We start from the raw sequence: 10,697 nt of genomic DNA on the forward strand, positions 1-10,697 counted from the left end.
GGCAATTTATTGTTTCCCGTGACCGTTTTGCAACAAGTAAATATTCTTTCGATGCCGATGAGAATAATTGCGTGTTATTTATGTAAAACTATTTTCTAGTCGAAACGAGGGCGTTTGTTTGGTCCGGTCTGTTTCTCTCTATGGTAAATGATCGTCCTTGATCGTGGTCATTAATGCAAGTTATAAGAATAAAAGCCCCCACAATACTCCCGGTGAAGTGATATTGTCACGAAACAAAAGATAAAAGGAATGCAGTTTAACTGGACTTCGCCTTGTTGTTCGAAGCGTTTTCTATTGTTCTGGTGTCCAGGTGTTTATGTATCGGCGCATGGCGTAGTCAGGGGCTAATAAAGGTCATTTCGGAAATTAATATATTTTGTTCAAAGACCATCACGAAAATTTTCGCTTAGGGAATACAAATTGCTGCGGGAAGGTCCTTTCCAAGAAGGACGGCTGGTCATTTTACCAATTCGTAAATACAAATCCAAATACAAATCAAAATGCAAATGTTGTTTATTAAACATAACAGAGCAATTATAAACACGTTATACTATGCAAACCAGTTTATATTTAACCAAGTGTTACAATGTTTGTGGTTAAAAATGTGTCAATATGCATTTTTTAAATTTATCTTCTAAATTTTCCCATTGCCGTTTATTCCCACTCCAAAAAAGCGTTATTTTCTAGGAAAAAACGGATTTTTTTCGCCTGCACATCCCTACCGATTGTGCGCCTGTATGTTAATATTACCCTCCCTTTCCTTCATGCTCGACAATTCGTCGTATTTGGACCGAGGGTCAGTTACGAACTGTCAATTCGGTAATATTATAGGTTGCAATGTCATTTATCAAAATCGGTATTATTAATTAAAATAAAGAATATAACTTTAAGCATATGCTTTTCAGTTTATATCACTTTTAAGAAAATTAAACATCATCTTTGCAGAAGCTGATGTTGGTAACAACAAAGAGACGTTTACTTCTGTTAAAATGATTCAATGTAAAGTCGAGGTAATAAAATGTTATATGTAACACATGTTAACACATGTAATTTTAAATAGTATTTTTTTGCAAGGTCTTAAATGCAAAATGCGAATATTATAGCAGTGAAGATGCATACAATGATGACATGTTAGAAATAGGTTGGACATACTTCCATTAAATACATATATTATATACAGGGGCGGCTCCTTATGGTCCATATGGGCCTAATTTTTATTAGGTATAACCATTGATTGAAATAAATAAATATTTTTTATACACTGTTAATAAAAATAGTTTTAAGTGGACATAGATGTTTTTATAGTTCACCACATAATAGAACTTCTCAAGACATGATACATGTAGAGGGAAACTACAGAGTTTTCACATGTATCGGCTTTTTTGCGTTTTTTGTGTGCCAGCAACAAACTCCTTATTAGAAAATGTGTGACGTGTTTCCTATCATGTCGCTAATAATATTTATTTTTTGTCGCACTGAATTTTCTAGCTCCTGCTGGTGAAATGTTGAGTAATATAAAAACAGATACCATTGAAGTACTAGTGGAAGAAGTGTGCACTGTAATTGGAAATACTGAAATTTAATTTATTCGCTGTTGACAACAAACGGTTTAATTTTCTCAAAAATAATCTTATTGCTCATTTTCATAACATTTAAAATATTATCCTAAATAAAGAATCAGGTTTTGTATGATAATGAAAGAAATGTGTACTGTAATGATAACTAAAATAAAAACAGAATTGGAAATATCGAAATTTCATTTATTTGCTGTAGACCACAAACAGTTTATTTTTTTTTATATAATCTTAATGCTCATTTCCATAACATTTAAAATAATATCCTAAATGCACTCATGTTATGCATGATAATGAAAGTTTAAATGATTCACACTAAATTCCTAATTAACAATTTTAGACGACAAAAATCTGACAAATTTTGAAAGTTTCAAAATTGGTAGAAAGTGTGCTGATGCTGAACATTCTTTCAGATTGTTAAAATGCATAAAGTTAAGGGGAAAATTGTGTTTCCCAGGATGGACTAAAAGTTCTTATTGCACTACATCAATCTACAAAATGTATATAATAAATGTTTGAGCCCCAAATATTTTTATGGTCATGAGCCGGCCCTGCATATATAAATTTTTTTACTGTTTTATTTTAATGTGTATTATTTATTGCTTATTATATGATTTCAGAAATGCACGATGTTAAAAATATACTTAAGGTGAATACTATCGGTGTGGACATTTTATCTCACCAAATAGTTGATAAATGATAACATTTCTATGTATCTTAATATTTGCACCTTATCTAACAAAAAAATTTCATTTTAGAAACCTGAAAGAAAAAAAATTACCGGAATTCAACATATAAGTGATGATTCTTGTGAATTTGTTTCTAGCGTATGTGGAAAAATATCGGAAACTAAAAGAAAACTTTCACAACATATGACAACTTATAGTGACAGCCCTGCCTTTGAATGTGAAAAATGTAAAAAAACGTACGAAACAAAATATAATCTTTCACGACATATGCTAAATCATATTGATGTTTGTAATTTTGAATGTAAATCTTGTGGAAGAGCTTTTAATACTAAAAGCAAACTCTCGCTACATATGCAAGTACACAACAGTGTCCGTGCTTTTGAATGTGAAAAATGCGGGAATGCATTTAAAACTAAAAGCAAACTTGCACAACATATGAAAATTCATTTCAATATTTTTACTTTCGAATGTGAAAAATGTGGAAGAGCATTTAAAACTAAAAGCAAACTTTTACTCCATATTCAAACTTATAAAGATATATGTTACTTAGTATGTGAAAAATGTGAAAAAAAATTTAAAACTAAAAATGCTCTTTCACAACATTTGAAAACTCATACAAACTTTAAATGTAATACATGTGGAAAAACATTCAATATAAAATACAAACTTACCTTACATTCACTAGCTCATACCAATGTTCGCAACTTTGAATGTGAAATATGTGGAAGATTATTTAAAAGAAAATATGCTCTGTCAGAACATATTCGAAATCATAGCGACGTTCGTGACTTTAAATGTGGAAAATGTGATAAATCGTTCTCAAACAACTACAGTCTTTTAAGACATATGGAAATACACAATGATGATCGAGTCTTTGGATGCGAAAAATGTCAAAGAGCATATAAATCAAAATACAATCTTGCACGACATGTGCGTATATCTCATATGAAAACTCATATAAAACCTAATATCAATATTCGTAAGTTTCAATGTGATACATGTGGAAAAGCATTCAAAGCAAAATCCATTATTTCACAACATATGGTGGCACATATTGATACCCGTGACTTTGAATGTCACAAATGTGGAAGAACGTTTAAAACTAAGCCATGTCTTTTACAACATAACAAAACCCATGTAGATGTTTGTAAATTTTAATGTGATAAATATGCAAAAGTATTGAAAACAACATTACACCAGCTATACATATCGTGATTCTAACTTTGTTGTAGAAAACAATATGTTTACTGTATATAAGTGCAATAAAGCTGTGTAATTTAAAATGCAGTGTCCGAACAAATAGACTTTTATCATATAATTAAAGCAGATTAGACAAACATACATGCTTGATAAAAATGTAAATAAACTTATTTTATTGTACATCAAATGACTATAATTTTAATTACTACGCAACCATTAAGATTCTTAATAAAAAGTCAATATTCAAAAAGTATTTTATTTATAGTTTGTGTTCCTATTTCATATACACAGTGTATATGTATATTGAGATTATTATGTATGATAATATACTCGAAAAATTGGTTTTGAAACTTGATTTGACTGATTCCATTGTTGATGTATTTTAAAAGTTGCTTCGTGGAGTTTCTGTAACCTTGACTGTAATAGGGCTTTGAAGGACAATTGAAACAAGTTGTTTTTCTTATGAAGCATTTTTATTTCACGATAATGAATGCTCAGTGCGAACGAGTTAAAAATCAATGTTTTTACAATAAACATTTGGGAGTAATTGGATGAAGGATTACCCGATGATATACAAGTTTTAAATTAAATTGGCAATTTAAATAAGAGCATAAAATTTATATTATTGGTATATGTTGTAAAGGCAATCAAATTTACATAAAATAAAGCAGAATACAATTTACATAATTATTTACACAATTACTTACATTTTTATTCACACAATTATTTACAAATTATTTATACATATGTATTCGGTTTTTTAAATTAATACATTATCTTGTCACTTCACTAAAAAACTATTTTCTTGACTCAACCATTTTCAAAGCACAATATCGATAAGTCAATGAGCCTGTATCATTGATTCCTCTGCCACGTTTTCAGCAAATTCCCTAATCTACTGAAAGATCTTTCTGCCGTCGAAACAGTGACTGGAATTGTGCAAAATAATTATAGGGCAATACATATATTTACAAATATGCCTTGCAATTTTTTTATCGAAGAAAAATAGATAGTGTTAATGGATTTTTTCAGCGCCAAAAACTGTTTTATGATTTTTTCAACCGCTAAAATTTTGTGATAAAACAACATCAACAGATCTTTGTAAGACCTGAAATATTTTTTAAGAGCTTTCGTTGTATTCAGAGCTGATGGAGTTAATTTTATAGCCATCTCTCCGAGAAAAACATCTGATACTTTAAATACTCCGGAATAATGCTTAACAATTGGTCGCACTTCTTTTACTCTCCACATTAAATTTGATAAACTTTGAAGTGATGATGGTACGTATTTTATCAACAATTTCCAATGTGCATGATTGTGAGAGAACAAAGAATATAAGCTTTCTACATGTTCAAAAAATGTTAACACATGATGTTGTGATAACGTTGATTTTCGCGATATTCACTCCTACTCGATTTAAAGAATGTGCACCGCAGGTAGAAAATAGGGTGCTTTTGTTCTTTTCTTAAATTCGAGACATAACACCGTTTACTTCGTCACGAATATTCGGGCCATTATCGTAGCCTTGTGAACGGTAAAAGTTCGAATGCATTCGAATTTTGATTTTGTGATATATATCTGAGAATTAAAACATTTTGTTCATTGTATGAAATATCTGGGGTTGCTTCTACTATTATTACATTATAAATCACTATTTTTTGTTCTAGAGTAGTTTGAAGTACTTTTTCAACACACATGGTAATAAGCTGATTCTAAGAATGCAACGACAAATAATGTGCTTATCTTTTCATATTTTTCTCCAATCGGTGTTATCCCCCTGAAATGCTAGACTTCTAGATGATAAAAATAATACTACGTCTAAAATATGTTGTAAAGTTGCTTTTCATTTGGTCATCTTACACTTAAATATGTATTGATGCCATGTCCTTTTAACGATTCCAAAAGAAATTTCCAATTCAAATATTGTTTTTTGGTTTAGCACTATTTTCGTGAAATGACAAAATATCATACAACTTTTTCTAATGTTTATTTGGGTGAAAATCCATCTTCAGCTAAATTTATATTATTTTGATTGCAAATCACTACTAGTAGGCAGTAGTTTCTTTCAGTGCATGTTAACCATTCTCGTGGATAATGCTCTCTTAATCTTTTATCTTTCATTCTAGTAGAAATTATCAATTCTTGAAATTCTCTATCACTTATATCTTTTAATAAATATTTAGGAAGTTTTCGAAAGCTAATCGTTTGCACTATATTTTGATGCAACTTATTTTAGATTATTCGCGGCTAAGCATCAGGATCATCATATTTTATATTAGAGTTGTCAACAGAATCTGTATCTAGCTCATAAATTGCATCATGATCTTTCGAAGTCATTCCTTCTTCGGGTGTTTCATTTATATTTTGTTCTTCAGTAACAATAGCTCCATATCCAATATTCGCGTCTTCTTCAATTGAATTTTTTGAATTAAACTTCAATGGAAATAAAATGAGTTTGCGAATCCATTTGATGCTGATTTTCTAATTGGACATCAATGCGGTATTTGCTACGTTCTCTTTATTTTTAAATCTGAAAAATGTTGTTATGGATATTCGACCTTGTGATTCTTTTAACTCTACCACATTTAAGTTTCCTCTTCTAAAACCCGAATTTATTTTTGTAATTTGAATCAGACATTGTGATCCAAATTTAAGTTTTGCTCTGAAAATAAAATACGCGTTTATACTTACTAATTGTTATTGCTTCATTTGCATAATATATGTACGTATTCCTATTTTAAAATTATTTAATGAATTTAATTTCATGTAATTTACTTTCTTTATCTTAAATATAAATACCGGCATAACTAGCGGAACATGATATAATATGTAAACATGTTTTTTTTAATATTATTAGCTGGTTTTCTTATTTCTTTTTTTTAACCGATTAAAAAAACCTAATAGTCAAAATGGTCTGATTTTTTTTTAACTTTCCTTGACTATTTTAAAATTCTAAAAAAATTTGATTTTTGCTTAGAAGTTTATTTTTTCATTATAATTGTCAAAAATTAGATCTCATTTTAAATTGAAAAAATATAATTTATAATGTGATCACATAAATTCTTAGATTAAAGTGTTTTATTAAGTTTATCTGTCATTTTTTCGGTTTTGAACTTCTGAAAATTAATGCTTTTAAACAAAACGACCAGATTTTGAAAATATCAAACGAGAACTCTAAAATCAAAATAAAAGTGTCATATTGGAAATTGTTGATAAAGGAAGACAAATTGCTGCGGGGTTCAAAAGCCATCACGGAGATTTGTTTAGGGAGGAAAAATTGTTGCAGGTAGCTAAAAAAAGTAATTTCAGATTTTTTGTTCAAGGAGAACAAAGAAAACAAAGTGTGACAAAGGAGGATAAATATTTTGAGGAGGACATTCGTCCTTCCCAAGAAGAACGTCTGATCACCTTACCAACACGCGGTAATACATAAAAAAAAATTAAAATTCAAAATACAAATCAAAATCCAAATATTGTAAATTAAATGTAACAACAGTGCAATTATAAATTAGTTACATTATACGAAACAGTTTGCATTTAACCAAGTATTGCAATAATTGTATCTAAAAATGTGTCAATCTGTTTTTTTTTTGTAAGAATTTAATCTCCAAATTTTCCCTTCGCCGTTTATTCCTATCCAAAAAATGGATTTTTCCGCATGCACGTCCCTAGCTATTGTACGTCTATGTTAACATTATTCTCTCTTTCCGTCATGCTCGAAAATTTGTCGTATTTGGACCGAAAGTCAGTTACCAACTGTCAATTCGGTACTGGGTTACAATGTCATTTATCAAAATCGGTATTATTTTGTTTTTGTAATTTTGATCACGATTACAAATAAAATTGAGAATATAACTTTAGGCTTATGTCACAAATATATGTTCAAGAAACTTCTTTGCAGAAGCTGATATTGATAACGACAAAGAAACTTTTCCTTCCGTTGATATGATTCAATGTAAAGTCGAGGTAATAAAACGTTATACGTAACACTTGCTAACGTATGTGATTTTAAACAATATTTTTTACAAGGTCTCAAATAAAAAACGCGAATATTATAGCAGTGAAGATGCATACAATGATGACATGTTAGAGATAGGTTGGACACGTTTGCATTAAATATATATATATATATATATATATATATATATATATATATATATATATATATATATATATATATATATGGTTAATATTTCTAGGAGTCGGATTACTCCGCGTACTTTTTTGATTCCGTGTGGAATCATGGTCCCTACGTTTCGGCCAGATTCGCCCGGCCATCCTCAGGGGAAAATTGTGGTTGTTCAGATCTGAACAACCACATGCTGGGCTTTGCCCACACCGGATGTTCATATTCTCAATTTTCCCCTGAGGATGGCCGGGCGAATCTGGCCGAAACGTAGGGACCATGATTCCACACGGAATCAAAAAAGTACGCGGAGTAATCCGACTCCTAGAAATATTAACCAAATATTTCTCCGCGAAAACGCATTCAACCACATATATATATATATATATATATATATATATATATATATATATATATATATATATATATATATATACTATTTACAGGGGCGGCTCCTTATGGTCTATATGGGCCTAATTTTTATTATAACCATTGATTGAAATAAATAAATATTTTTTATACACCTCATTAATAAAAAAAAGTTTTAGGTGGACATAGATGTTTTTATAGTTCACCAAATAATAGTACTTCTCAAGACGTGATACATGTAAAGGGAAACTACAGAATTTTCACATGTATTGGCTTTTTTGCGTTTTTTGTGTGCCAGCAAGAAACTCCTTATTAGAAAATGTGTGAAATGTTTCCTATCATGTCATTAATAATATTTATTATTTGTCGCACTGAATTTTCTGGGACCCGCAGGTGAAGTGTTGAGCAATATAAAAACAGATACCATAGATGTACTAGTGGAAGAAGTGTGCACTGTAATTGGAAATACTGAAATTTAATTTATTCGCTGTTGACAACAAACGGTTTAATTTTCTCAAAAATAATCTTATTGCTCATTTTCATAACATTTAAAATATTATCCTAAATAAAGAATCAGGTTATGTATGATAATGAAAGTCTTAGCGATTTACACTAAATGCCTAATTAAAATTTTTAGAGGACACCAACCTGACAAATTTTGAAAATTTCAAAATTGGTAGAAAGTGTCTGCGATTGCTGAACATTCTTTCAAATTGTAGAATGCATAGATACATAAGAAATTGTATTTCCCGGAATGGACTAAAAGTTGTTATTGCACTATCAATCTACAAAATGTATATAATAAATGATTGAGCCCCAAATATTTTTATGGTCATGAGCCGGCCCTGCATATACAAATTTGTTTTCTGCTTCATTTTAATGAGTGTTATTTATTACTTATTATATGATTTCAGAAATGCACGATGTTAAGGATATACTTAAGGCGAATACTATCGGTGAAGACATTGTATCTCACCTAATTTACAAGGTCACCAAATAAATAATCGATAAATTTTTATGTTAATATGTATCTTAATATTTACATGTTGTTTAACAAAAAAAATCATTTTAGAAATCAGAAAACAAAAAAAATACTGGAATTCAACGGACTAATGATGAGTCTTATAAATTTATATGTAGTGTATGTGGAAAAGCATCCAAAACTAAAAGCCAACTTTCACAACATATGACAACTCATAGTGATATTCTTGCCTTTGAATGCGAAAAATGTAGAAAAACATTCAGAACGAAGTATAATCTTTCACGACATATGCTAACTCATATTGATGTTTGTAAATTTGAATGTGAAAAATGTGGGAAAGCGTTTAATGCTAAAAGTAAACTTTCACTGCATGTTCAAACACACAGCAATGTTCGTGCTTTTGAATGTGAAAAATGTGGTAAAGCATTTAAAACTAAAAGCAAACTTTTTCAACATATGCGAACTCATAGTGATATTCGTGCTTTCGAATGTGAAAAATGTGGAAGAGCATTTAAAAGTAAAAGCAATCTTGTACTCCATATAAAACCTTATAGCGATGATTGTTACTTTGTATGTGAAAAATGTGAAAAAAAATTCAAAACTAAAAATGCTCTTTACCAACATTTGCAAACTCATATAAACTTTGAATGTAATATATGTGGAAAAATATTCAAAATAAAATCCAAACTTTCCATACATTTGTTAACTCATAGCAATGTTCCTAACTTAGAATGTGAAAAATGTGGAAAATTATTCAAAACAAGATTTGGTCTTTCAGAACATATTCGTAAATCATTCAACATAAACAACTGTCTTTCAAGACATACGTACGCATACATACACAGCGATGTTCGAGCCTTTGGATGTGAAAAATGTCAAAAAGCATTTAAAACCAAATCCCTACTTTCACGACATATGAAAAGTCATATCAATATTTGTAATTTTGAATGTGATAAATGTGGAAAATCATTCAAAGCAAAATCCATTATTTCACGACATATGGCGACACATATTGATACCCGTGACTTTGAATGTGAAAAATGTGGGAAAACGTATAAATATAAGCAAAGTCTTTTACAACATAACAAAACTCATAGTGATGTTTATAAATTTTAATTCGATAAACATAAAAAAATATTTGCTACCAAACACAATATTATACGAATTAACTTAGCAGCTTAAATTTGTTTTGTGAAAAAGTAATTAAAACAAAAAACTAAATTACACCAGCTACACATATTTTTTGCTTCAGTACTATGGGTCGTGATGCTAATTTCATTTTAGAAAATAATATCTTAGCTGTATATAAAGTACAACAAAACTGTGTCATTTAAAATGCAGTATGCTAGTAAACAGATTTTTATCATATAATAAATGCAAATTATACGATCAAACATGCTCGATGAAATTTATGCTCACATAAACCTGTTTTATTATACATTAGACTATAATTTTAATTATTATACAACCATTAAAATTCTTAATAAAAAGTTAATATTTAAAACGTATTTTATTTATAGTTTTGTTCCTATTTTATATGCACAATGTACACATATATTTAGATTATTATGTATTATATCACACTCAGTAAATTGGTTTTGAAATAATTTGATTTGACTGATTCCATTGTTGATGTGTTTAAAAGTTGATTCGTGGAATTCCTGTAATCTTGTCTAAAATGGCTTCGAAGGATCATTGAAACAAGTTGTCTTTCTTTAAAATATTTTTATTTCATGATTATAAACGCTCGAAAGTTT

General features: G+C 29.4%; 2 protein-coding genes across 6 annotated transcripts; both read left to right on the forward strand.

The window, feature by feature from the left end:
- The first annotated feature begins 799 nt into the window (after positions 1–799).
- LOC148239034 (uncharacterized) lies at positions 800–3,713 on the forward strand. Of its 4 annotated transcripts, none has more exons than XM_088199970.1 (5): positions 800–856; positions 906–1,010; positions 1,061–1,141; positions 2,195–2,223; positions 2,333–3,713. In XM_088199970.1, the coding sequence occupies exons 3-5, from the start codon at positions 1,129–1,131 to the stop codon at positions 3,419–3,421; spliced, it is 1,131 nt and encodes a 376-aa protein (XP_088056096.1). In that variant the 5' UTR covers positions 800–856; positions 906–1,010; positions 1,061–1,128; the 3' UTR covers positions 3,422–3,713. The 4 variants fall into 4 exon arrangements, with proteins under 4 accessions (XP_088056096.1, XP_088056084.1, XP_088056091.1 ...); XM_088199958.1 differs by having other exon boundaries at positions 1,075–1,141; XM_088199965.1 differs by having other exon boundaries at positions 946–1,010.
- Positions 3,714–7,112: 3,399 nt separating this feature from the next.
- On the forward strand, positions 7,113–10,444 carry LOC148239035 (uncharacterized). Of its 2 annotated transcripts, XM_088200067.1 has the most exons (5): positions 7,121–7,262; positions 7,365–7,429; positions 7,493–7,559; positions 8,873–8,946; positions 9,031–10,444. In XM_088200067.1, exons 1-5 carry the CDS (start codon positions 7,244–7,246, stop codon positions 10,054–10,056), a joined length of 1,251 nt encoding a protein of 416 aa, XP_088056193.1. In that variant the 5' UTR covers positions 7,121–7,243; the 3' UTR covers positions 10,057–10,444. The 2 variants fall into 2 exon arrangements, with proteins under 2 accessions (XP_088056204.1, XP_088056193.1); XM_088200078.1 differs by lacking the exon at positions 9,031–10,444 and having other exon boundaries at positions 7,113–7,262; positions 8,873–8,959.
- The last annotated feature ends 253 nt before the right edge of the window (positions 10,445–10,697 follow it).

The sequence above is a fragment of the Plectrocnemia conspersa genome, unplaced genomic scaffold (genome assembly GCF_051122295.1).
Source record: "Plectrocnemia conspersa isolate PC_06_02 unplaced genomic scaffold, ASM5112229v1 ptg000001l, whole genome shotgun sequence".
Classification (NCBI taxonomy): Eukaryota; Metazoa; Arthropoda; class Insecta; order Trichoptera; family Polycentropodidae; genus Plectrocnemia; species Plectrocnemia conspersa.

Bases quoted from the DNA above. Each gene is read 5' to 3' on its own strand.
- LOC148239034 (XM_088199947.1), top strand. The intron at 1,011-1,074 runs GTAATAAAATGT...TTTTTTTGCAAG, and splicing joins TGATTCAATGTAAAGTCGAG to GTCTTAAATGCAAAATGCGA. The intron at 1,142-2,194 runs GTTGGACATACT...ATATGATTTCAG, and splicing joins TGATGACATGTTAGAAATAG to AAATGCACGATGTTAAAAAT.
- LOC148239035 (XM_088200067.1), top strand. The intron at 7,560-8,872 runs GTTGGACACGTT...ATATGATTTCAG, and splicing joins TGATGACATGTTAGAGATAG to AAATGCACGATGTTAAGGAT. The intron at 8,947-9,030 runs GTCACCAAATAA...AAATCATTTTAG, and splicing joins TATCTCACCTAATTTACAAG to AAATCAGAAAACAAAAAAAA.